This window comes from Oncorhynchus kisutch, linkage group LG18 (assembly GCF_002021735.2).
Source record: "Oncorhynchus kisutch isolate 150728-3 linkage group LG18, Okis_V2, whole genome shotgun sequence".
In the NCBI taxonomy this organism is placed as follows: domain Eukaryota; kingdom Metazoa; phylum Chordata; class Actinopteri; order Salmoniformes; family Salmonidae; genus Oncorhynchus; species Oncorhynchus kisutch.
The window spans coordinates 74,217,270-74,244,908 of NC_034191.2; the positions used below are offsets into that span (position 1 = coordinate 74,217,270).

General features: G+C 45.1%; 1 protein-coding gene across 8 annotated transcripts in view; it reads left to right on the forward strand.

Annotated features, from left to right (window-relative positions):
* LOC109909803 (protein 4.1) overlaps nt 1–27,639 on the forward strand; it is a 120,285-nt gene that overhangs the window by 52,856 nt on the left and 39,790 nt on the right. For 4 of the 8 annotated variants that reach the window (XM_031796765.1, XM_031796764.1, XM_031796767.1 and 1 more), the window contains exons 2-17: nt 1,847–1,980; nt 2,298–2,504; nt 8,404–8,508; nt 8,604–8,646; nt 8,781–8,856; nt 10,040–10,258; nt 10,881–10,968; nt 12,903–12,947; nt 15,606–15,758; nt 16,048–16,145; nt 16,379–16,554; nt 20,191–20,460; nt 22,330–22,577; nt 23,417–23,464; nt 23,652–23,687; nt 27,131–27,325. In XM_031796765.1, coding sequence (XP_031652625.1) covers nt 1,858–1,980; nt 2,298–2,504; nt 8,404–8,508; nt 8,604–8,646; nt 8,781–8,856; nt 10,040–10,258; nt 10,881–10,968; nt 12,903–12,947; nt 15,606–15,758; nt 16,048–16,145; nt 16,379–16,554; nt 20,191–20,460; nt 22,330–22,577; nt 23,417–23,464; nt 23,652–23,687; nt 27,131–27,325 — 2,130 coding nt within the window. In that variant the 5' untranslated portion in view covers nt 1,847–1,857. The remainder of the gene's footprint in view (nt 1–1,846; nt 1,981–2,297; nt 2,505–8,403; nt 8,509–8,603; nt 8,647–8,780; nt 8,857–10,039; nt 10,259–10,880; nt 10,969–12,902; nt 12,948–15,605; nt 15,759–16,047; nt 16,146–16,378; nt 16,555–20,190; nt 20,461–22,329; nt 22,578–23,416; nt 23,465–23,651; nt 23,688–27,130; nt 27,326–27,639) is intronic. The other 4 variants (XM_031796768.1, XM_031796771.1, XM_031796766.1 and 1 more) reach the window with 3 other exon arrangements.

Below are 27,639 nucleotides of genomic sequence, written 5' to 3' on the forward strand. Positions count from 1 at the left end.
GTGTCAAATGAACTGTAATGGACTGAAGTGTTTTTTTGGTTTGTTTTTGTAAATAAGCATTTTATATTTTTACCTTACTTTGTTCTTTAAGACAGCTGAATATATCTGACAAGTACTTATCTGACCTGTAGTTATCTGACCAGTAGTTATCTGACCAGTAGTTATCTGACCAGTAGTTATCTGACCAGTAGTTATCTGACCAGTAGTTATCTGACCAGTACTTATCTGACCTGTAGTTATCTGACCTGTAGTTATCTGACCAGTACTTATCTGACCAGTAGTTATCTGACCAGTAGTTATCTGACCAGTAGTTATCTGACCAGTAGTTATCTGACCTGTAGTTATCTGACCAGTACTTATCTGACCTGTAGTTATTGACCTGTAGTTATCTGACCAGTAGTTATCTGACCTGTAGTTATCTGACCAGTAGTTATCTGACCAGTAGTTATTGACCAGTAGTTATCTGACCAGTAGTTATCTGACCAGTAGTTATTGACCAGTACTTATCTGACTAGTAGTTATCTGACCAGTAGTTATCTGACCAGTACTTATCTGACCAGTAGTTATCTGACCAGTAGTTATCTGACCAGTAGTTATTTGACCAGTAGTTATCTGACCAGTAGTTATTTGACCAGTAGTTATTTGACCAGTAGTTATTGACCAGTAGTTATCTGACCAGTAGTTATCTGACCGGTAGTTATTGACCAGTAGTTATTTGACCAGTAGTTATCTGACCAGTAGTTATTTGACCGGTAGTTATTGGCCAGTAGTTATCTGACCAGTAGTTATCTGGCCAGTAGTTATTTGACCAGTAGTTATCTGACCAGTAGTTATTTGACCAGTAGTGTGTACTCAGTGGAACCCATATGCACAAAATCGAAGTCCTTTTCTGGTTTGCCGACGGAAAATGGCAGCCATCTTTTTGCGTATCAAAAATATAGTACTGTAAATTGTAGTGGACTGCTATAGTTGCCAGTTACACGTGACTTTATTTCAATTTGAAAGACACTTGGGGAAAACTGACGGACTGTCACAATGACACATTGAGACATATTAGTGCTGGGGTGAGTGGGAGTTTCTCACAACTCTTCAATCATTTTAATCACAGTTTAATCACTGCTATCTCAAACAAGCTTTATTACGGAGAGAAGTACTGTAGTGCCACCTCTGTTTCAACCTTGAAGCTTTGTCAAATACATCAGTAGTCAAATCAATGCTGACTTTCACATCAAGTGTTTCTCATCATGGCAGCTGCCCTAGATATGTTTGGAATTGGCAGGGAGGGATTGTACTTCATGCAGGTTGTTCTTGATTTATCCCATATTCATCTTTTGACACATATAAGGAAGTGCTCCTCAGATGGACGATGTGGTGGTTGTCAATATGATGATATCCCTGCATTGCTGTACACTCTTAGATAAAAGGGTTTCCTGAAAGGGTTCTTTCGGCTGTCCCCATAGGAGAACCTTTTTTTGGTTCCAGGTAGAACTCTTTTGGGTTCCATGTTGAACCCTATGTGGAAACCCTATGTAATCCAAAAGGGTTCTGCTTGGAACCAAAACGATTCTATCTGGAACCAAAAAGGGTTCTTCAAAGGGTTATCCTATGGGGACAACCCGAAGAACCCTTTCTGTTTCAGGTAGCACTTTATATCTAAGAGCGTAAGCTGTCATTTTGAAGCTATGCACAAAGTATTCCGTTTATTATTATAGCGTATTCTTATAAACGAGTTGGGTCTGAGTTGTAGCTAGACATGCGGACATGTATACGGGCAATGTGTTGTACCTGTTATCTCCGTCCAAATTCTCCCGTCTCATGTTGTGTGTTTTTATTTCCTGTGTCGTAGGGTGAATCGCCATGACGACAGAACCAAATTCAGAGTCTAGCGCGGACCAGCAGGAGGTCAGTGCGGCTCCGCCACTGGAGGCGGACTCTTTTCCCCCGGCTGCCGCCCACAGCACGCCTGTCAGGAAAGAGCAGGTTAGCCACACCCACAAAATACGCACAGTCATCGTCATACAGGAAGTGAATTAGGAAAAGGCTTTTATATTCGAATGGAAGAATTTGAATGGAAGTCACATAAACATTTGATACAATATCAAACACTCACATGACAATAAACAAGTGTCCAAATATTTTCTCTGAACTTTCCTGTCAGATTTATCCGGCAAACCAACTATTTATTCCACTTGACCATTCGTGTCACAACCTGTTTGGTCCAAAACAACACATGATCTTAATCATAGCTCTTCAACATGGCCACGGTGCTGTGTTAAAACATGTGCCCCCCTGTCCAGAACGGCGACGAGAGAGCAGAGGGAGGCGTGGTCCCACAGGGGAATCAGCTGGAGCCATCGCAGGCGGAGGAGGACAGGACCTCGTACAGGTCGTCCACCAGTAAGCTGTCCAGGTCTCCCGGTGGAGGACGGAGTGTCCGCAGCGCCAGGAACATGCAGTGCAAGGTCACCCTGCTTGATGGCTCCGCCTACACGTGCATGGTGGAGGTGGGTTTGTTTCGCTGTTTGGGGAGAGGAGTTTAGGAGGTAGGTTTTGATTTATTTACAATTATTTCACTTTTATTTAACTAGACAAGTCAGTTAAGAACAAATTCCTATTTACAATGACGGCCTACACTGGCCAAACCCGGACGACGCTGGGCCTATTGTGCGCCGCCCTATGGGACGCCCAATCCTGGCCGGTTGTGATACAGTAAGTGGCTTGGTGTGTGTGTGTGTGTGTGTGTGTGTGTGTGTGTGTGTGTGTGTGTGTGTGTGGCAGAGTTCACCAGGGATAGAGATGGGGTGGTCAGAGATGGCAGGACCTTAATGTATCAAAGTTAGTCTCACTGATATTTCTTTATTTTATCAGGGAGTCATACTGAGACTGAGATCTCTTTGACAGATGAACCCTGAAAAATACAAGTTGGCTTGAGGTTGTTTTTTATCATGCCGACCCAATGACCTTTCCTTCTACAAATTCACCAGTTTACAGGATAGGTGGACATGAATCGTATTGTTCTATTAGAAGCTCATCTATATGCATGGCTCTTCCTTTATTTCCTGTATTCTCTGATCTTAGCATAATTAAAGACTATGGAATTGACTCTGCTTTAAACAGTATTGTAGTAAACTCCCCTTAGACCTAATACTGTCTGTTTACATTGATAAACTCCCCTTAGACCTAATACTGTCTGTTTACATTGATAAACTCCCCTTAGACCTAATACTGTCTGTTTACATTGATAAACTCCCCTTAGACCTAATACTGTCTGTTTACATTGATAAACACCCCTTAGACCTAATACTGTCTGTTTACATTGATAAACTCCCCTTAGACCTAATACTGTCTGTTTACATTGATAAACACCCCTTAGACCTAATACTGTCTGTTTACATTGATAAACACCCCTGCCCCCACCACGTCTAGAGACAGAGCGTTTGGGGTCAATTTGACGTTTTGCTTCTAAGCAGACATCATCCGTCACTCTGTATAAATCTGTCCTGTCCTATATATTTAATGTTTTGTCTCCAGAGACTCTGTTCTGTAGCTTCCAGCAAACTCTGTCAGACAAAAACTGGAGAGAAACCAATCTACTTAGTGCAGTTTGAGCCCTAGGCTGGATTTAGACAGATTAGTCAGAACGTCCAATGGAAAAAGATGATAGAGCATTGTGGCCGGTTGGCCCAGTCGTTCGGTTGGTCGCTTGGTGTTGGTGGCCATGGGAATGTGACACGGCGGAGAGAGGGGTGTGGCCCCGGGCTTAATGTGCTGCAGTGATAATTGACTGGCTCTGTTCCCAGCAGAGAGGACAGAGGAGAGACGTGGGGGGGGGGGGGTCAGGGGGAAGAGAGAGGGGGCAGGGGGAAGAGACAGGGGGCAGAGGGAGGAGTGAGGGGGAGCAGGGGGAAGAGAGAGAGGTGGCAGGTGATGATAGGTGGGAGCAGGAGAAGAATGAGGGGGGCAGAGGAATTAGAGAAGTGGGGTTGAGGTCAGGAGAGAGGAGGGGGATAGAGGTCAGAAGAGAGGAGAGGGATAGAGGTCAGAAGAGAGGAGGGGGATAGAGGTCAGAAGAGAGGAGGGGGATAGAGGTCAGAAGAGAGAAGGGGATAGAGGTCAGAAGAGAGAAGGGGGATAGAGGTCAGAAGAGAGAAGGGGGATAGAGGTCAGAAGAGAAGAGGGAGATAGAGGTCAGAAGAGAGAAGGGGGATAGAGGTCAGAAGAGAGAAGGGGGATAGAGGTCAGAAGAAAGAAGGGGGATAGAGGTCAGAAGAGAGGAGGGGGATAGAGGTCAGAAGAGAGAAGGGGGATAGAGGTCAGAGGAGAGAAGGGGGATAGAGGTCAGAAGAGAGAAGGGGGATAGAGGTCAGAAGAGAGGAGGGGGATAGAGGTCAGAAGAGAGGAGGGGGATAGAGGTCAGAAGAGAGGAGGGGATAGAGGTCAGAAGAGAGGAGGGGATAGAGGTCAGAAGAGAGGAGGGGGATAGAGGTCAGAAGAGAGGAGGGGGATAGAGGTCAGAAGAGAGGAGGGGATAGAGGTCAGAAGAGAGAAGGGGGATAGAGGTCAGAAGAGAGGAGGGGGATAGAGGTCAGAAGAGAGAAGGGGGATAGAGGTCAGAAGAGAGAAGGGGGATAGATCACAGAAGAGAGGAGGGGGATAGAGGTCAGAAGAGAGGAGGGGGATAGAGGTCAGAAGAGAGAAGGGGGATAGAGGTCAGAAGAGAGAAGGGGGATAGAGGTCAGAAGAGAGAAGGGGGATAGAGGTCAGAAGAGAGGAGGGGGATAGAGGTCAGAAGAGAGGAGGGGGATAGAGGTCAGAAGAGAGGAGGGGGATAGAGGTCAGAAGAGAGGAGGGGATAGAGGTCAGAAGAGAGAAGGGGGATAGAGGTCAGAAGAGAGGAGGGGGATAGAGGTCAGAAGAGAGAAGGGGGATAGAGGTCAGAAGAGAGGAGGGGGATAGAGGTCAGAAGAGAGAAGGGGGATAGAGGTCAGAAGAGAGAAGGGGGATAGAGGTCAGAAGAGAGAAGGGGGATAGATCACAGAAGAGAGGAGGGGGATAGATCACAGAAGAGAGGAGGGAGATAGAGGTCAGAAGAGAGGAGGGGGATAGAGGGGAAAGGAGTGTAAAAAGGGAATTGTGATAAGAAGAGAGAGGAGAGTGGAAAGACTTGAGGCGAGAGAGGAAAGTGGAGAAGGATCGAGGGGGCGAGAGAGGAAAGTGGAGAAGGATCGAGGGGGCGAGAGAGGAAAGTGGAGAAGGATCAAGAGGGCGAGAGAGGAAAGTGGAGAAGGATCGAGTTGGCGAGAGAGGAAAGTGGAGAAGGATCGAGGGGGCGAGAGAGGAAAGTGGAGAAGGATCGAGGAGGCGAGAGAGGAAAGTGGAGAAGGATCGAGGAGGCGAGAGAGGAAAGTGGAGAAGGATCTAGGCGGCGAGAGAGGAAAGTGGAGAAGGATCGAGGAGGCGAGAGAGGAAAGTGGAGAAGGATCGAGGAGGCGAGAGAGGAAAGTGGAGAAGGATCGAGGGGGCGAGAGAGGAAAGTGGAGAAGGATCGAGGGGGCGAGAGAGGGACAGAGTTCACTGAGGGGATAAAAAGAGTGGAGAACAGAGAGAGGGACAGATAGTTCACTGAGGGGATAAAAAGAGAGGGGGATGATGGCATGACTTCCCCTCCTCTCTCGCAGTGACATGCCACTCTTCTTCTGGTCCAAATGGTCTGACTCATCAATGTGCTCTGACCTACCACACAAACAGCATTCCAATTAACTATCCATCAGCCCCCATCAATGCCACAATAACACTCCTAGTAATGGATGTAGTGACGTGGCGGCTAAGGAAGTGAAAACATGTTTTTTCTCTCCATCTCTCTTTGTCCTTGTGGTTCAGTAGCTACATTGTTTGTAGCTTTGGGGATGTTGTTTTGATCACTCATACAGTGAGTGAGATTGTTGAAGTGCTCCTTCTGGAAGGGAAATTGAGGCTGCAGAGAGCGGATGTTCTTTAGCGTTAGCCGCTGGCTGCCCAAGGCTAATTCACATACAGGTAACTGCCAAAATAAAGGAAACACTAACATAAAGTGTCTTAATGGCATTGTGCCACCACCAGCCGCCAGAACAGCTTCAATTGTCTGGAAGTATGATTCTTCAATGTGCCTTGGCATAGATTCTTCAATTGTCTGGAAGTATGATTCTTCAATGTGCCTTGGCATAGATTCTTCAATTGTCTGGAAGTATGATTCTTCAATGTGCCTTGGCATAGATTCTTCAATTGTCTGGAAGTCTATTGAAGGGATGCATCACCATTCACAAGAAATTCCATCATTTGGTGTTTTGTTGATGGTGGTGGAAAACGCTGTCTCTGACGCCGCTCCAGAATCTCCTGTAAGTGTTCAATTGGGTTGAGATCTGGTGACTGACACACACACACACACACACACACACACACACACACACACACACACACACACACACACACACACACACACACACACACACACACACACACACACACACACACACACACACACACACACACACACCCCGTATGCTCCTTTGAGACCCCTCTTTCAAAGTCACTGAGATCTCTTCTTCTAGCCATGGTAGCCAGAATAGTGGGTAACTGGGCGTTTTATACATGACCCTAAGCATGATGGGATGTTAATTGCTTAATTGACCCAGGAACCACACCTGTGTGGTCGCACCTGCTTTCAATATACTTTGTATCCCCCAAGTGTTTCCTTTATTTTGGCAGTTGCCTGAAGCTTAGATTATTACTGGTCATTGTTGAATGAGGTTACAGTGGTTAAGTGGCTCCTCAAGAGGCCTTACGACCTGGGAAATGGCTTGACTGCGTTTCACAGTAAATCACTGAGACCTACCATAAGATGTTCCTCATTTACAAAAATATGGGATTTTCTTACCTCCTATATTTTTCTTGCTGCATACACACACACACACACACACACACACACACACACACACACACACACACACACACACACACACACACACACACACACACACACACACACACACACAGTTGTGTTGTACTTTATTGTGGGCTTGAATGGCACAACTTCTGTGTAGCCCATCTGAAGTATTCATTTTGATCCCACGCTTTCAGAGGAAGTGACAACAGAAGGAGCAGATGTGTTTTTCTTGGAGCAGTTTTGTCTCTCTGATCGTGATGAGAGAGATAATTATCGGAGTCTTAGACGATTCTGTGGACGTCAAGACACTTGAACTGAGACCAATGGGATGTGACGGTACGCTGCAGAGACTTGGTTTGTCTCAGTTTTAACAAACCTAGCAACACTCTTAGAAAAAAAGGTGCTATCTAGAACTGAAAAGGGTTCTTCGGCTGCCCCCATAGGAGAGCCCTTTGAAGAACCCTTTTTGGTTCCAGGTAGAACCCTTTTCTGTTCCATGTTGAACCCTTTCCACAGAAGGTTCTACGTGGAACCCAAAAGAGTTCTACCTAATAAACAAAAAAAGGTTTCTACCTGGAACCAAAAAAGGTTCTCCTATGGGGACAGCCAAAGATCCCTTTTGGAACCCTTGTTCTCTTTTTACTCCAGAAACACTCTACAAAATAACCCTCACAATCTTTCTCTGTTTCAAGGTGACATGTTTGGACATACCAGTTTCGTCGGAGGTGTAAAATTATTCTGCAGTAGGAGCATTTGATTATATATACAATATTTCTTGATAATTTGGTTACAGTCATTGCAGCTCAAGGTTTTATTAAGGGGGCAATTACTTTCTCTCATTGGGTCTTGCATAACTTTGTCAATTAAATAAATAAAATAAGTATATTTTTGAGGGCTTGTTTGTAAACTCATGTTAGGTTTGGGTTGAAGATCTGATAACATTCAGTATCAAAAATATGCAAAAATAGAGAAAATCAGAAAGGGGGCAAATAGTTTTTCACGGCTCGGTATAAGCACCTCATTGGACTATTTTTATGTAGCATTAAGGTATGTTGCTTATTTAGAGGTAGCAATGGGGAGCCTCACAGGTTGACGTATCATGGTGGCAGGGAGCCTTAGATCTCACCCTGCGAGGGCCAGGCAGGGTAGCAGACATTAGGACACTCATCATGATGTGACACAAAATGGTGTGATGCTGGGAAATGGGAGTGGAGCCCTTTTAAACAGGCGACTTCTTCCCCTGTAGAGAGTTGAGTCATGGTTGAGTCGTGTGGATTCTCTTCTTTAGAGCTATCCATCATTAAACGGCTCCCGAACCGGTGCGAGGAATATATCACAATTTAGTGCGTTGGGATGCCGTTGTCATTTTAGGAGGGGTTTGAGATCCGAAGAATTGTATGCCGCAGTATACATCTGTCCAATGTATAATTTCAGGACTAATAGAATGTAGGTTCATCTAAGTGTTTTGTCTCTATCTGCAGAAACGGGAGAGAGGCCATGTGTTATTTGACAAAGTGTGTGAGCAGCTCAACCTCCTGGAAAAGGACTACTTTGGCATCACATTCCGGGACATCGAAAACCAAAAGGTGGAATTTGTCTGGTTGATTTTGCTGTGTAATTATGAGTGTTTTGAACATGTTTTTAATGTTTTTAACACTGTCCTCTTGAACTCTTGAACCAGAACTGGTTAGACCAATCCAAGGAGATGAAGAAACAGATCAGAGGTGTGTAGAATATGGGTTTTTGAACGTTATTTCTCTGCGTGGTTTGAAAGTTAGCCAGCATGCTAGTTACTCCGGCTTAAAGGCACAATCTGGGTTCTTTCCTGCTGTTTAATGGTTGTTTTTGTACTCTGCAGGAGCCGCCTGGAATTTTTCATTCAATGTGAAGTTCTACCCTCCAGACCCTGCCCAGCTGTCTGAGGATATTACAAGGTTACACTTTCTACAGTTCCACTTTCGGGATACACTGAGTATGCAAAACATTAAGGACACTTGCTCTTCTCATGACATAGACTGAACAAGTGAATCCAGGTGAACTTCAATCACTGTAGATGAAGGAGAGGAAACAGGTTAGAGAAGGATTTTTAAGCCTTGGGTGAATGGACAAGACAAAAGATTGAAGTGGCTTTGAACAGGGTATGGTGCCAGTCACACTGGTTTGTGTCAACAGCTACAACGCTGCTGGGTTTTTCACACTCAATAGTTTCCCCTGTGTAACAAGAATGATCCAGCACCCAAATGACATCCAGCCAACTTGACTCAGCTGTGGGAAGCATTGGAGTCAACATGGGCCAGCATCCCTGTGGAACGCTTTCCACACCTTGTAGAATCGACAAATTGAGGCTGTTCTGAGGGCAAAGGGGATGAAACGTTTATTCATTTTGACCCCTTTTTCTCCCCAATTTTGTGGTATCCAATTGGTAGATACAGTCTTGTCTTATCGCATTTCCCGTACGGACTCGGAAGAGGCGAAGGTCGAGAGCCGTGCTTTCTGCTAAACACAACCCAATCAGGGCGCACTGCTTCTTCACACAATGCCCACTTAACCCGGAAGCAAGCCACACCAATGTGTCGGAGGAAACACGGTACACCTGGCGACCGTGTCAGCGTGCACTGCGCCTGGCCCGCCACAGGAGTCGCTAGTGCACGATGGGACAAGGACATCCCTGCCGGCCAAACACTCCCCTAACCCAGACGACGCTGAGCCAATTGTGCGCCGCCACATGGGTCGGCTGCGACCGTGGCCGGCTGCGACAGAGCCTGGCCTCGAACACAGAATCTCTAGTGGCACAGCTAGCCTTAGACCACTGCACCACTCGGCAGGCCGGGCGGATGGACCTTAATATTAGGAAGGTGTTCGTAATGTTTGGTATACTCAGTGTATATAAGCATAATAACAAATGAAACATTTTTATCAATTAAATACTGTCCTGTGTGCATTTTATTTCCATTGACCTCTTTCGCGCTCTTTCTCTCTTTCTCTTTTTTCTCCCTTTCTCTAACACTTTTTTCTCTCCTCATGACACAAACTCCATCCATCCCTCACTCTCCTTTCTCTTTCCCCACCCATCTCTATCTGTCCCTCGCCCTCTCATCCCTTTCTCTCCCCTTCCAGATATTACCTGTGCCTCCAGTTGAGGGATGACGTGGTGTCTGGGCGTCTGCCATGCTCTTTCGCCACCCACACGGTGCTGGGATCCTACACGGTTCAATCAGAGTTGGGGGACTACGATCTCGAGGAGTCTGGGACGGACTACGTCAACGAGTTCCGTTTCGCCCCCAACCAGACCAAGGAGCTGGAGGAGAAGGTCATGGACCTGCACAAGAACTACAAGTTAGTCTGTCTGTTGAGAACTACACTTAGAAGAAAGGGTTCTTCGTCAGTTCCCATACGAGAACCCTTTTTGGTTCCAGGTGGAACCCATTTTGGTTCCAGGTAAAACTTTTTTGGGCTCTATGTAGAACCTTCTATGGAAAGAGTGTTACATGGAACTCAAAAGGGTTCTAGCTGGAACCAAAAGGGTTATGTCTACCTGGTACCAAAAAGTTTCTTCAAAGGGTTCTCCTATTGGGACAGCCCTTTTCGGTTCTAGATAGCACCTTTTTTTCTAAGAGTGTAGAAGTCAGTCTGGTTGTCTGTCCATCTGTCTGCCTAGAACTAGAAGTCAGTCTGATTGTCTGTTCGTCTGTCTCTCTAGAACTACAAGTCAGTCTGGTTGTCTGTTCGTCTGTCTCTCTAGAACTACAAGTCAGTCTGGTTGTCTGTTCGTCTGTCTCTCTAGAACTACAAGTCAGTCTGGTGGTCTGTTCGTCTGTCTCTCTAGAACTACAAGTCAGTCTGGTGGTCTGTACATGTGTCTGTCCGTCTGTCTGACCTAATGGAAGAGAAGGTCATGGTCTCAAAAGTAGCTGTCAAAAACCCATACAAAAAGCTGTGTGTATCTTTGTCTCTCCAGAGGAATGACGCCAGCTGACGCTGAGATGCACTTCCTGGAAAACGTGAAGAAGCTGTCCATGTACGGAGTTGACCTGCACCATGCCAAGGTAAAGTGGCCTAATTAAACTTTTACAAAACAGGCTACCTGTTATTGACCCCAACCCTGTTGTTGTTTTTCAAAATGCCTGCCCTGTCATGAATTGAAAAAGCCCTATTGTTATGGCCTGCATGATGCTGCCTGGTTCCCTGCCCTTTGACTCCCAGCAGCTGCATGATGCTGCCTGGTTCCCTGCCCTTTGACTCCCAGCAGCTGTATGATGCTGCCTGGTTCCCTGTCATTTGACCCCCAGCAGCTTCAATAGCCATTTGGATCATTGTTGTTTGAACCCTCAGGTCCAATCCATGGTGTTGTGTATTGCTCTCTGTGACACCTCAAACCCCACTTCATGTCCAATCAATGGTGTTGTGTACTGCTCTCAGTGACACCTCAAACCCCACTTCAGGTCCAGTCCATGGTGTTGTGTACTGCTCTCTGTGACACCTCAAATACCCAGGTCTAGGAGAAATAAGTTTAGTTTAGTTTAACCTTGCTACTAAATTTATGAATTTAGCCTATCAGAGGTGTGTTCTCTATATATGGTCTGAATTTTGCCTATCAGAGGTGTGTACGCTAGACATGGTCTACCTATTACTTGCTAATGTCTGTTTGGTGTTGAATATTGTTCCTTTGTAACTATGTTGTTTGTTTCTGTTGTTTGCAATGTCAGCTGGGGATCACATTTTAGGACTAACTACCCAAATCTAAGTAACCAAGTAAATCAAAAACTCTGGCCCAATTCGCTGACATAGATTTGAATGCATATGGCACAGTCAGATAAAATATCATAGATTTGGATGGAAATGGCACAGTCAGATAAAATATCATAGATTTGGATGGAAATGGCACAGTCAGATAAAATATCATAGATTTGGATGGAAATGGCACAGTCAGATAAAATATCATAGATTTGGATGGAAATGGCACAGTCAGATAAAATATCATAGATTTGAATGGAAATGGCACAGTCAGATAAAATATCATAGATTTGAATGGAAATGGCACAGTCAGATAAAATATCATAGATTTGAATGGAAATGGCACAGTCAGATAAAATACCAATATCAGATAGATTATACTCAAGAAACGATAGGAGAGGAGAAACAGTTTTTTAAATTTTTTTAGATCTTAGCTCAACTCTTTACAAATATGGCACATTTTTGTCTTCATCAAAGAAATATTGTTTGGACATTTGTATTTCTGTTGCCGTGTTCTCCTGAGTGGTGCAGTGGTCTAAGGCACTGCATCGCAGTGCTAGCTGTGCCACTAGAGTTTCTAGGTTCAAGTCCAGGCTCGGTCCCAGCTGGCCGCGACCGGGGGCCCATGGGGCGGCACACAATTGGCCCAGCGTCGTCTGGGTTAGGGGAGGGTTTGGCCGGCATGGATGTCTTTTCCCATAATGCACCAGTGACTCCTGTGGCGGGCCGGGCGCAATGCACACTGACACGGTGGCCAGGTGCACAGTGTTTCCTCTGACACATTGGTGTGACTGGCTTCCGGGTTAAGTGAGCATTGTGTCAAGAAGCAGTGCGGCTTGATTGGGTTGTGTTTCGGAGGATGCACGGCTCTCGACCTTCGCCTGTCCCAAGTCCGTATGGGAGTTGCAGCGATGAGACAAGACTGTAACTACCAATTGGATGCCACTAAATAATAATACAATTGCATTGCCAGCCATGTATATATAGCCTGACCCAACGATTGATTAGGTTATATCATCTGACCTCATGTGAATCAACGCAATGATGGGAAAACCATTCACCTCCTCACACCAAATGTGTAATAGAGTAAGCATATTGTTTTGTCTTGAAATATAATAATATTCAGCTATTTCACTTCAGATTTGCATTAATAACCAAATAAGAGATCACACTGATAGCATGGAAACCTTGCCTCTGGTCAGAACAGCCTATGATTGTGTTTTCTTATTCTTACTGAATGTCCTAGTTGGTAGGAAGCCTGTTTGAGTGCTTGTCTCCAGCTAAGGGCGAGGTAAGGCTTGCATTTTGTTTGTGTGTATGTAGAGTTACATATATGTTACATGTGTCCCTGTCTGAAAACCCCTGTCTTCGTGCATGACCTGTTAGAGTCCATTGTTTGGAGCTGTGGGGTTGGCTCACCACAGTTTCGAGTTGACATTGTGGATGCCTGTAGTTGTAGTCTCTTAGGTGGCTGTTGTGAGGTATAGGACATCACCCCCCCCCCCTTCCTTCATAGCCCCAGTGCATCTATATCCCACTCACAGGGAGTTGTGGACCCCCTCTGTCCCCCCATCTGCTCTGTGACACCACGACTGTGTTGATCTGCAGACTTCAAGACCTTTTGGGGAAGGCCTCATCATCGTGATGTCATGTGACTAGTATCTGCCACCTTAGCCCCACATAGGCTACGTTCCAATATCTACACTAACATGCCACTTGAATGAAGCAATCAGGAATGCATTTCAGGTGGTATGCTAGTGTGAAAATTGGAACATGGCATTAGATTTTAGACCAGGGTAGATGTCACTGCAGTCATAGGCTTTGCCTCATGAGTGATAGACTCCTCCATCACCATTACATTCCCTGGCCTTGCAATGCCATCATATTGCGGTGTGCGAAAGAAAGTTTAGACAAAATGATTCCTGCTGCATTGTAGACCTTCAGCATCTATGAAACTGGAACACAGTTCATAGTGCAACACAGCTGAACATACCTGAGTGTTGCTCGTTACTACCCTAAACTAAACTGAACAAAAATATAAACGCTACGCAATGTTGTGCACAAATATGTTTACATCCCTGTTAGTGAGCATTTCTCCTTTGCCAAGATATTCCATCCACCTGACAGGTGTGGCATATCACAAAGCGTATTAAACAGAATGATCATTACACAGGTTCACCTTGTGCTTGGGGACAAATAAAGTCCTCTCTAAAATGTGCAGTTTTGTCAGACAACACAATGCAACAAATGATTCACGTTTTGGGGGAGTGTGCAATTGGCATGCTGACTGCAGGAATGTCCAACAGAGCTGTTGCCAGATATTTTAATGTTCATTAAAATATCTGTGTGTGCGGGGGGGGGGGGGGGGGGGGGGGGGGGGTCATTCTGAATGGCTGGGCCTGGCTCTAAAGTGGGTGGGCCTATGCCCTCACAGGCCCACACATGGCTGCGTCCCTGCCCAGTCATGTGAAATGTATAGATTAGGGCCTAATGAATTTCAGTTGACTGATTGCCTTCTATGAACTGTAACTCATTAAAATCTTTTAAAATTGTTGCATGTTGCATTTATATTTTTGTTCAGTACACATTTACATAGCTAAGACAAGTACATCAGTGTGCTCTTTAAATTCTCTTCGAAATCTGTGCTCCCCTCGTCTCCTTAACTTCATCTGCACTGATTGGAACGTGACAGGTAAAAACTAGATGGTGGAAGATCATCATTAGACTGGCTTTCACCTGGTCACTTCTTTCACCTGGTCACTTCTTTCACCTGGTCACTTCTTTCACCTGGTCACTTCTTTCACCTGGTCGGATCTTTCACCTGGTCACTTCTTTCACCTGGTCACTTCTTTCACCTGGTCACTTCTTTCACCTGGTCACTTCTTTCACCTGGTCACTTCTTTCACCTGGTCACTTCTTTCAGATCAGTGCAATGAATGAGAAGAGGAGAGGACAGATTTTTTAATGCAATTGAGAAAGAGCCCAAGACCTGCTCCTGGCTATAAAGCCAGATATATCACTAGTGAAAGTGGGAGTTGTGAAAATAGATCGTTTTAGGATAAATAATTGGTTTCTGTTAATGTAAGTCCATTTCTTGTCTCTTGGTTTCGGTGAAATATGTCCGTCGACATTACAACAGCTCTCATGATGATTTCATTTTATTTAAATTACAAAGCTAATTTGAATCCGTCATTGAGAAATGCTTTGTAAATGGCTTGCCTTATCGCCAGTTGTCTTAGGCTGTAGGAGAAAGTGGTGGTGTCTGGATATTGTGAACCAATTTTTTTTTTTTTTACAATCAAGAAACCTTTTTTTGCCTGGTTTTCAGTTTGTTTTGGCATTAGTCAACTACTTTCCTGTTATCATGTACACATTTTATTTGTCACATGCACAAAAACAGTTAAATGCTGAACTTGCCCTACCCAACAATATTTTTAAAAGTATATTAAAAAACACGAATAAAAAACATGAGAAATAAGAAATAAAAGAGGATGCTCTCTTATTTCCACTTGGTATAGGAGTCTAGTAAAGAGTGGACATACTGTAGAACAGGACCGTTTAACACCAGGCCCGGAGGGCCGAAACACCTCTGGACTCTCTGGGTCAATTAGTAACATTCATCATTCAATGAACTACTAGGTAGTAAAGAGAAGCAGGAGCACTTTGGCCCTTTAGGCATGGAGTTGACTAGCCCTGCCCACAGTAAACTGAGGACAACATCCAAAAAGTGCGTTGAGTCAAGCCCAAACTGACTGACACCCAGGCTACCTCAATGTGAAACTAGTTTGAGTTGCAACATTCCAGAAACTTTCCCAAAGTTCCCTGTTTTTTTTATTATACCAGTTTGCAGATGTTTCAGGAATCTTGCAATAAAGAATCAAATAAAAAGTGTAGTTTGAGTAGTGTCAAGTTGTTGACCACGGTGTGTGTTCCTGCCGGTCCTTCCCAGGATTCTGAGGGTGTTGAGATCATGTTGGGCGTGTGCTCTAGCGGTCTTCTGATCTACCGTGACCGCCTGCGCATCAACAGGTTCGCCTGGCCCAAGGTCCTCAAGATCTCCTATAAAAGGAATAATTTCTACATCAAAATACGCCCCGGAGAGGTAAGCATGTCAGCATGGCCCTCCTAACATGAAAGCACCTCACATGAAAGAAGTGTCCCTATCCTGTTTCATGTATGTAGAATGGCATCACATAGAATGGCATTGCATAGAATGACATCACATAGAATGACATCACATAGAATGACATCACATATAATGACATCACATAGAATGACATCACATATAATGACATCACATAGAATGACATCACATAGAATGACATCACATAGAATGACATCACATAGAATGACGTGTGTGTGTGTGTGTTTTCTGTACGTTTTGCCGTCAGTTTGAGCAGTTTGAAAGCACCATCGGGTTCAAGCTCCCCAACCATCGGGCGGCCAAGAGACTATGGAAAGTCTGCGTGGAGCACCACACCTTTTTCAGGTGAGACCTGGGCCACCACCTCAACGTGTAGACATCTGCCATTTCAGTGGAGGGTTTTGAAAGTAAATTTATAGCTATTGTATATTGTCTTGATTATCTTCACGCTGGGTTGGAGTAAAAGCCTGCATGCCCTGCTTCCCTCCAGGATCATTTTCCTATCCCTGCTGTAATAGTGTGGCTTTCTTGACCTCCTCCTTGTTCTCCTGACCTCACCATTCCTCCCTGTCCTCTAGGTTGGTGTCTCCAGAAACTCCCCCCAAGAAGTTCCTAAATCTGGGCTCTAAGTTCCGATACAGTGGGAGAACCCAGGCCCAGACGCGACGAGCCAGCTCCCAGATCGTCCGTCCGGCGCCCCGCTTCGAGCGCTCCACCAGCAAGCGCTACATCATGTCGCGCAGCCTGGACGGAGGTTCGTAGTTCCATCAACATTTCTCTTAGAAATGAAAGAGGATTGCGTCACATTTCTTCCCATAGAGTTTGTGTTGGGAAAGTTAGCCTGAAAGCATTGAGTGCGCCACCATAAAGCTAGGTACAGGACATCAACCAAAAACGACTCAACCTAAATGAACAAGAAAATCATGTTGTCCTTCTCCCCCTCTGTCTCTATGTCCAGACTATTTTGAAGTTACTATCTCTTAAGCTGTTGAATTCAGCTGATAGGGTGTCAAGAGGACAGTACATTTGACCATACAGCTCAGGCACCAATCAATCAATGAACCCATCTGTCATAATGGCCATACCACTGCACACCTTGTGACATCTGTCAATCAATCACACTTGATTTGGTCTTCACAACCATTGACATTCACTCAGGTCCTTCCAGACCTGTCATTGGCTGACAAGTGCCACTGGCGTGAATAGGGAATTGGTATTTTGTATACTTTCCCTAGAACAATGCAACTTGATATTCTCCACAGAGCCATTTTGTTCACCGTTTGTCTTGAATGGGGCCGTTTGCTTGATAGCGTCACCGTTTCCCAGTCTACATGAAAGCATGAAACTCCCTAAGCAGCCGTGCTGTGAAGTCGCTAAAGCCTCAGTATGTCGCTCAGACTCATTACAGCTTGTAGCCATTGTTTTATCCTCGCTGCTCTGCACTCACATCGCCTTTTCATCCCCTCAAAGTACCCAGGGCTGTCCCCCTCTCCCCTGTCTTTATCAACCAGTCCCAGACCATGGGTAAGGTCCTTTATTTTTCAGGCCAGCTCACAGAGGTAGCCGCAGTTAGATGGCTCATAGTGACAGCGGCTGTGTACGAAGAGGGAATGGATACTCGCCACAGGAATTTATCAGACGCCCCCATTGTGTTATTTTGACATCTTCGCTCGGCAACGCACCCTCTGCTTTTGTTCTCACCCGTTGTCCCCTGTTCTCATCCGTTCTCCCCTGTTTTCACCCGTTCTCCCCTGTTCTCATCCGTTCTCCCCTGTTTTCACCCGTTCTCCCCTGTTCTCACCCGTTCTCCCCTGTTCTCACCCGTTCTCCCCTGTTCTCACCCGTTCTCCCCTGTTCCCACCCGTTCTCCCCTGTTCTCACCCGTTCTCCCCTGTTTTCACCCGTTCTCCCCTGTTCCCAACCGTTCTCACCCGTTCTCCCCATTCTCCTTGTTCCCACCCGTTCTCCGCTGTCCTCACCCGTTCTCCCCTGTTCTCTCATGTAACCCCTTGTTCTCCCCTGTTCTCTCCTGTTCTCCCCATTCTCCCTGTTCTCCCCTGTTCTCTCCTGTTCTCCCCATTCTCCCTGTTCTCCCATGTAACCCCCTGTTCTCCCCCATTCTCTCTGTTCTCCCCTATAACCCCCTGTTCTCCCTGTTCTCTCCTGTTCTCCCGATTCTCCCTGTTCTCCCCTGTTCTCCCCATTCTCCCTGTTCTCCCCTGTTCTCCCCTGTAACCCCCTGTTCTCCCCCATTCTCCCTGTTCTCCCCTGTAAAGCCCTGTTCTCCCCTGTTCTCCCCTGTAACCCCCTGTTCTCCCCATTCTCCCTGTTCTCCCCTGTAAAGCCCTGTTCTCCCCTGTTCTCCCCTGTAACCCCCTGTTCTCCCCATTCTCCCTGTTCTCCCCTGTAAAGCCCTGTTCTCCCCTGTTCTCCCCTATAACCCCCTGTTCTCCCCTGTTCTCTCCTGTTCTCCCCATTCTCCCTGTTCTCCCCTGTTCTCCCCTGTAACCCCCTGTTCTCCCCTGTTCTCCCCTGTAAAGCCCTGTTCTCCCCATTCTCCCTGTTCTCCCCTGTAAAGCCCTGTTCTCCCCTGTTCTCCCCTGTTCTCCCCCGTTCTCCCCTGTTCCCAACCGTTCTCACCCGTTCTCCCCATTCTCCTTGTTCCCACCCGTTCTCCGCTGTCCTCACCCGTTCTCCCCTGTTCTCTCATGTAACCCCTTGTTCTCCCCTGTTCTCTCCTGTTCTCCCCATTCTCCCTGTTCTCCCCTGTTCTCTCCTGTTCTCCCCATTCTCCCTGTTCTCCCATGTAACCCCCTGTTCTCCCCCATTCTCTCTGTTCTCCCCTATAACCCCCTGTTCTCCCCTGTTCTCTCCTGTTCTCCCGATTCTCCCTGTTCTCCCCTGTTCTCCCCATTCTCCCTGTTCTCCCCTGTTCTCCCCTGTAACCCCCTGTTCTCCCCCATTCTCCCTGTTCTCCCCTGTAAAGCCCTGTTCTCCCCTGTTCTCCCCTGTAACCCCCTGTTCTCCCCATTCTCCCTGTTCTCCCCTGTAAAGCCCTGTTCTCCCCTGTTCTCCCCTGTAACCCCCTGTTCTCCCCATTCTCCCTGTTCTCCCCTGTAAAGCCCTGTTCTCCCCTGTTCTCCCCTATAACCCCCTGTTCTCCCCTGTTCTCTCCTGTTCTCCCCATTCTCCCTGTTCTCCCCTGTTCTCCCCTGTAACCCCCTGTTCTCCCCTGTTCTCCCCTGTAAAGCCCTGTTCTCCCCATTCTCCCTGTTCTCCCCTGTAAAGCCCTGTTCTCCCCTGTTCTCCCCTGTTCTCCCCTGTAAAGCCCTGTTCTCCCCATTCTCACTGTTCTCCCCTGTAAAGCCCTGTTCTCCCATGTAACCCCTTGTTTTCCCCGGTTCTCTCCTGTTCTCCCCCATTCTCCCTGTTCTCCCATGTAACCCCCTGTTCTCCCCCATTCTCTCTGTTCTCTCCTGTAACCCCCTGTTCTCCCCCATTCTCTATGTTCTCCCCTGTAAAGCCCTGTTCTCCCATGTTCTCCCCTGTTCTCTCCTGTTTTCCCCCATTCTCCCTGTTCTCCCATGTTCTCCCCTGTTCTCTCCTGTTTTCCCCCATTCTCCCTGTTCTCCCATGTAACCCCCTGTTCTCTCCTGTAACCCCCTGTTCCCACCCGTTCTCCCGTTCCCACCTGTTCTCCCCGTCCTCCCCTGTAACCCCCAGTACTCCCCTGTTTAGTCCCGTTCACTGATTAATTGGAGAATTTGTTTTTTAATTTTATTTATGCCCCTTCCAGAGCTCTGTGAGCCAGCTGTCTTTGTCTTGATTGCCGGCATGGGTCGTCACTATCGTATCAGAACTGTGGATGAAAACTGGTCCATTTGAATGTAAATGTTGTTGTAGCTGGCGTTCCCAGCTGATGTCTCATCTCGAGCTCTTTTGGCGGAATTTCACTAGCTAACTGATGTGGCAGAGAGACTCTGCCAATTGGGTGTGGTGCCAATTTAATATGAGTCTCATCGGGGCCCGTATTAGATTCAGACTCGTCATTATCATTGGACCGAAAAGCCAACATTGATATTTATGTCTCAACTCCTCATTGATGGGAGCCAGTTCAGTGTCTGACGGTTGGTTCTCCTCCCATCCGAAAGTGTATCCATCCTCTAGCACTGTAAGACTCAACTCCATCTCTTAGTCTGAGGCTTTCCATAACACTGTGAATCAGACACAACTTACACATCCTTTAACATTCATGTATTCAAATCTAGTGTCAATATCTCTACATAATTATAATATAAACCAACAATATTCACTCAAGTGCTCAGCTGACTCCCTAATGCTCAGATTTGATCATCATGTTAATATTGAATTTCTATGCAATCCTCCTCAGCTCCGCAGAGTACACCCAAAAGGAGTTCACCCAAAAGGAGTTCACCCAATAGGAGTTCACCCAATAGGAGTTCACCCAAAAGGAGTTCACCCAATAGGAGTTCACCCAATAGGAGTTCACCCAATAGGAGTTCACCCAAAAGGAGTTCACCCAAAAGGAGTTCACCCGAAAGGAGTTCACCCAAAAGGAGTTCACCCAAAAGGAATACCCCCCAGTCTGTATCCCCGAGAATTGAACCACCTGCTAGTTTTAACATCGCTAAACCAACAGGTAGATATCATGCACTGTGTGTCTCTGTACATGCTAACAGTAGATGTAGCCCTGCTAGCTATGCCTGCTAGTTAATTATCACATTTATGCTTCTTCCCTTTTCCTATTTTTTGACGAGGGCCATTTTGTTTTGTATTTTGGGCCCTTTTTAGAGACTCCCCCCTCAGTGCTGACCAGGCTTGCATGCTCCCGTGCTGATTGGGGGAGCTCCCTGCCTAGCATGTGAATGCACCATGGCCTTCGCTTCACAGCTGTTCACTTGCAGTTGTTTGTTTCAAAAAAATATGGAGGAAACAAAAAACGCCTTGTTGTGTTAGCTTGGCCGCTATTGGTTAATGTGGCCCGTATCTATAAGGAGACTTGACATTTACTCACTTTTTCTCCCAGCTCGTAACATGGAGTCAGAGTGCATTCTGTGCCGTCACAGATGTAGGGAGATGGTACAAGTTAACCTAGATACAGTTAATATTGGTTAGGATATGTGTTTTTCTTGGCTGAATGATAGAATACAGCTTCTTAGCTGTGTTTGGGTCCACAACAGGGATGCATTCCATTATCTCATCTGTAACTGACTCATAGCAACGACGAAGCATCGTTTTATGTGTCAGTTAACAGCACATCCAATACCTTTGGATTTCCTGACCCTGATGCAGTAGTTTTTAAAATTGATATTTCAGTATGTGAAAGGAGCCTTTAACAAGTAGTTTGAGCCTTTGATTTCCAGTCAATGGGGAAAATTCCAAAGCTGCGGTAAGTTAAAGAATGTTTGTAAGGCCTGCGTATCGAGAAGCTTAAACATGACAGGTTATCAGGGATTTAGCATTCCAGTCCAAGAAGATGTTAATAGCGAGCATTTATGAGGAGAGTTGTCAACCAATCAGAAAAACCTCTGCATGGAAACTGATAGCAAATCAGAAAACCCCTTTTCTCCTCCTAAATGTGGACCCTGGTATTTCACTAGTTGCTTACTGTTTTACCTGAAACTCTTGATGATATTGTTGTATAATATCATACTGCTGATAAGATTCTATGAGCAGCTACACTACATGATCTATATAAGACTAAAATATGTGGACACCTGCTCATCAAACATCTCATTTCAAAATCATGGGCATTAATATGGAGTTGGTCCCCCCTTTGCTGCTATAACTTTCCTCTGGGAAGGCTTTCCACTAGATGTTGGAACATTGCTGCAGGGACTTGCTTCCATTCAGCCACAAGAACATTAGTGAGGTCGGCAACTGATGTTGGGCGATTAGACATGGCTAGCAGTTGGCGTTCCAATTTATCTCAAAGGTTAAGGTCAGGGCTCTGTGCATGCCAGTCAAATTCTTCCACACCGATCTCGACAAACCATTTCTGTATGGACCTCGCTTGGTGCGCGGGGAATTGTCATCTTGAAACAGGAAAGGGCCTTCTCCAAACTGTTGCCACAAAGTTGGAAGCACATAATTGTCTAGAATGTCATTGTATGCTGTGGTGGTGTCCACATACTTTTGTATATGAAATGCTCAGGGCTAGCTTTGTCATTTCAAACCACACAATGATTTCAGAATATTGCTTTAATTACAGATCATATCTGATAGAAAAGCTCAGATGTTGATAATATGTTATTATTTGTTATTATCAACAAGAATGGGATTTAATATCTCCTGTATCTCCTGAGTCAATGGCTGTGATGACTATGCGGATACAGACTGTAGCTCATTAGCATTACCTCTCCAACCCGCTGACCTGCAATATTGCCTCCGTTAAAGGAAAATGACAATTCCCTAAATGGAAAATGATCTCTGTGTGTATGTGTGTGTGGGTATGTGCGTGCTTGTGTCCGTGCGTGTGCGTGCATGTGCGTCTATGTGCATGCTTCAGAGATGGGCTCGGACCTATACGGAAGGGCGAAGGGCATCGCCATGAGCGACCTCATCACCACCGTGACACCGGAGAAAAGGGTGGAGGAGAGGAAGGCAGAGGAAGAGGTGGAAGTAAAGGTGGAGGTAGAGGTGGAAGTAGAGGTGGAAGTAGAGGTGGAGGTGGAGGAGGTGGAGGAGGATGAGACCACGAAAGCCACCGAGATCTCTCTACCAAGTCCAACCTCTCCCATTCGACACGACACCAAGGTATAGTTCTCCACACCCAATCAAATATCTCGGTCCTTTGCCCACCCCTGAGAGCATTCTATAATACATTCCTCTGAGTACCCAGATTCCTCTCTGAAAATTGACAGATGTTTATTGCCGGAGCCAAGAGTAGAAAGTAGCTAGCGCCAGCCAGAGCTATTCTGTCAGACAGACTAGAGCCAGATGGCCTTTCTCCTTCTAGGGTAGCGAAGTAGCACAAATCTCATTGTCTGGGGATGCCGCCCTGTGCTTTCACGCTCTGCCACTCTCTCTATCAGGTAGGCAGGTCCCTGATAAGTCACTAATGGAGAACTGACCTGAACCTTCAATACTCTGGCAGAGCGGCAAGTTCAGATCAGTGCCAAAACACTCAGCGAAAGGCAGGGCCAGACTATTTGAAATGGAGAAATAAAAATGGCTTTTTTTAAGTGAACAAATTGATGACAAGGAGCTTAACCTGAATGAACTTTGGCAGATGTAATGTCTGTACTTACTAGTTACCTAGGATAAGGGTTCTTAGTAGAATACAGAGGTCAAACTACTAACGTTAATTGCATTCGTGATGAACATTTATACGGTGGGAGAGTGACCTCAAGCTGGGGGAGTCATCTGTAATGCAGTTTAATGATATTATGTTGACATAGGTCATCTGAATATGTTTTAATGCATTTCCTGTTGAGTTTTTCTTTACCCCGTAAATAGTTTACTGTCACTACTTTGTTCAACCACTTTTCCTAATAGCTAATGTTTAGGTAAATATGAGTTCTGGGAAATGCTATACTCAACCGTAACAGCCACGGTTCTCTTTCTCCTCATGCTGTTGTGTTACTACTAAACAGACTGAACTGACTGACACTGGTGTCGATGGTGAACTGACAGCCACGGAGGTTTGTAAACATGGGTAGTCACTAGTCACCTCAACTCTCATCTCCTTTTGTAGAAATCTTACGTTTCTTTGGTTTCACATTTCTATTTCAACAATATCTGATGTTATTTGCTAATTGCTCTCGTAAGCTATAACGTGTGTTGTATTCCGGTTTCGATACTCCCTCTCTGTGCTTCCCATGCTGCCAGTCGGACCAGGAGGATGAGTCCGAGTTAAAGACACAGGTATACTAACTAAAGTATGGCATCTTAACACTCATTACCACTCATTTCATCCACAGCTGGTCAAACGACCATTTCACCCAAAACCTGTGAGCCTGGGATTCAAAATCACTGAAGGCTGCACAATCAACAGCTGCAATCGACGAGGAGATATAGATTTGACATGTAATAAAATCTAATGGACTGTCATTTTCTTTCCAGAACAGTCTCATAAGGTGAATAAAGCAGGAGAATGTGTTTGTCAGACATAGTGTGCTGATGTTAGAGGTTGGCATTGTATGGAACAGCAGGCTAGTGCATGGTGGGGACTTGGTTTGGACAGTAACAGTGGATTTACCATTTTTTATGTCATCAACATGAGGGGTTTGTAACAGGTAGCTGTTATAACAGACAACATGAGGGGTTTGTAACAGGCAGCTGTTATAACAGACAACATGAGGGGTGTGTAACAGGTAGCTGTTATGACAGACAACATGAGGGGTTTGTAACAGGTAGCTGTTATGACAGACAACATGAGGGGTTTGTAACAGGCAGCTGTTATAACAGACAACATGAGGGGTTTGTAACAGGCAGCTGTTATAACAGATCAACATGAGGGGTTTGTAACAGGTAGCTGTTATAACAGATCAACATGAGGGGTTTGTAACAGGTAGTTATAACAGCAACATGAGGGGTTTGTAACAGGTAGCTATTATAACAGACAACATGAGGGGTTTGTAACAGGTAGCTGTTATAACAGATCAACATGAGGGGTTTGTAACAGGTAGTTATAACAGCAACATGAGGGGTTTGTAACAGGTAGCTGTTATAACAGACAACATGAGGCATTTGTAACAGGTAGCTGTTATAACAGACAACATGAGGGGTTTGTAACATGTAGCTGTTATAACAGACAACATGAGGGGTTTGTAACAGGTAGCTGTTATAACAGACAACATGAGGGGTTTGTAACAGGTAGCTGTTATAACAGACAACATGAGGGGTTTGTAACAGGTAGCTGTTATAACAGACAACATGAGGGGTTTGCAACAGGTAGCTGTTATAACAGACAACATGAGGGTTTGTAACAGGTAGCTGTTATAACAGACAACATGAGGCATTTGTAACAGGTAGCTGTTATAACAGATCAACATGAGGGGTTTGTAACAGGTAGCTGTTATAACAGACAACATGAGGGGTTTGTAACAGGTAGCTGTTATAACAGCAACATGAGGGGTTTGTAACAGGTAGCTGTTATAACAGACAACATGAGGGGTTTGTAACAGGTAGCTGTTATAACAGACAACATGAGGCATTTGTAACAGGTAGCTGTTATAACAGACAACATGAGGGGTTTGTAACAGGTAGCTGTTATAACAGACAACATGAGGGGTTTGTAACAGGTAGCTGTTATAACAGACAACATGAGGGGTTTGTAACAGGTAGCTGTTATAACAGATCAACATGAGGGGTTTGTAACAGGTATTTTTAACTAATGATACCATGTTGTTTTGAACTAATGTTGTCTGATGTTTATTCACTAACATGCTAACTTTTATTTGGAGATTTTGTTTTATTGATGTAATACATACTGGATTAACAGCATATGCCAGGTGGAAGTTATTGCTAGATAGAGAGTAAGAGGATGTTGAGTTATATTGATATCTATGAATGCTTCCTTAAAAAGGGGCAAATCCTAACTTCCATTTAGTCATGCATTGATGTCAATGGGAGACTAAGTGAAAATGTTACTTAAGTGAAAGTCAGGATTCGCTGCAAAATGCAGATAATTCATTTGAAAAGAAGGTCTGTTTCGGATAGATTATGACATTATATATTCAGCTCATTATACTGCAGCTGTGAACATAATACAAACATGCATCAAAGTAAAGGACATTACATTTGTCAATCTGTCACCACGGTGATACTTAGCCATGCTACTTGAATAGCAGCACACAAGCTGCTCTCCCAAAGATTCAGATGTGTAATTTGTCTCACAAAACACAGTTGATTTTCTATTGCATTCACTATCTCATTCATTTGTTGGTTTTTAGCTTGCGCTTTAGCGTCCAGTGGCATTCTTGTTTTCCATGGAATTTTATTTTCAGTATTTTTTTAAATTCATGAACATAAAACATATTGCACAATCTGAATCAACATAACACAACACTGCTATATTGACTTGACATCCATACACATGTAACATCTAAACCCTAACAGTAACTAATCCTAACAGTAACTAACAGTAACTAACCCTAACAGTAACTAACCCTAACGGTAACTAACCCTAACAGTAACTAACCCTAACAGTAACTAACCCTAACAGTAACTAATCCTAACAGTAACTAACCCTAACAGTAACTAACCCTAACAGTAACTAATCCTAACAGTAACTAACCCTAACAGTAACTAACCCTAACAGTAACTAATCCTAACGGTAACTAACCCTAACAGTAACTAACCCTAACGGTAACTAACCCTAACGGTAACTAACCCTAACAGTAACTAACCCTAACGGTAACTAACCCTAACAGTAACTAACCCTAACAGTAACTGACCCTAACGGTAACTAACCCTAACGGTAACTAACCCTAACGGTAACTGACCCTAACAGTAACTAACCCTAACGGTAACTAACCCTAACGGTAACTAATCCTAACAGTAACTAACCCTAACGGTAACTAACCCTAACAGTAACTAACCCTAACGGTAACTGACCCTAACAGTAACTAACCCTAACAGTAACTAACCCTAACAGTAACTAACCCTAACAGTAACTAACCCTAACCCTAACGGTTACTAACCCTAACGGTAACTAACCCTAACAGTAACTAACCCTAATGGTTACTAACCCTAACAGTAACTAACCCTAACAGTATCTAACCCTAACCCTAACGGTTACTAACCCTAACAGTAACTAACCCTAACCCTAACAGTAACTAACCCTAACGGTTACTAACCCTAACGGTAACTAACCCTAACAGTAACTAACCCTAACGGTAACTGACCCTAACGGTAACTAACCCTAACAGTAACTAACCCTAACATTAACTAACCCTAACGGTAACTAACCCTAACCGTTACTAACCCTAACAGTAACTAACCCTAACAGTAACTAACCATAACAGTAACTAACCCTAACAGTAACTAACCCTAACGGTAACTAACCCTAACCGTTACTAACCCTAACGGTAACTAACCCTAACCGTTACTAACCCTAACGGTTACTAACCCTAACAGTAACTGACCCTAACGGTTACTAACCCTAACGGTAACTAACCCTAACCGTTACTAACCCTAACGGTAACTAACCCTAACCGTTACTAACCCTAACGGTTACTAACCCTAACAGTAACTGACCCTAACAGTAACTAACCCTAACAGTAACTAACCCTAACAGTAACTAACCCTAACAGTAACAGTAGTGTATCATTATCAGTAAGATTACTTCTCTTCCTGCTCCTCAGGACACAGTGGGCACGCCGGAGGAGCTGTTGAAACACACGACCAACATCAGTGAGCTCAAGAGATCGTTCCTGGAGACGGGTGCCGACTCGGCTGGCCTTACCGAATGGGAGAAGAGGCTGTCATCGTCCCCCCTGCGCTCGCCGCGCCTCGACGAGGCCCCCATGATCGAACCCCTGGAACTCGACGAGGTACCGGTAAGTTCATTGTTTAATCAGAGAGGGACAGAATGGAGAGAGAGAGAGACAGGGGGACATCAACGTACCTTTTAGAGACCCCTCCATTTTCTACAAAACATTTAGTAGAACCTCACTGGGTGGAAACATCAACATGAGAAATTTAGTGGCATCTAATCCAGTGGTGGCCAGTGTGCAGGTTTTTGTTCCATTCCTGCTCTAACACCTGATTCTACTAATCAGCTGCTCATTAGCTCCTTGATGAGCTGAATCAGGTTAGAAAACCTGCTGGATGTACATACACAACGCTGATCTAAAGAGAAATAACAATTCAC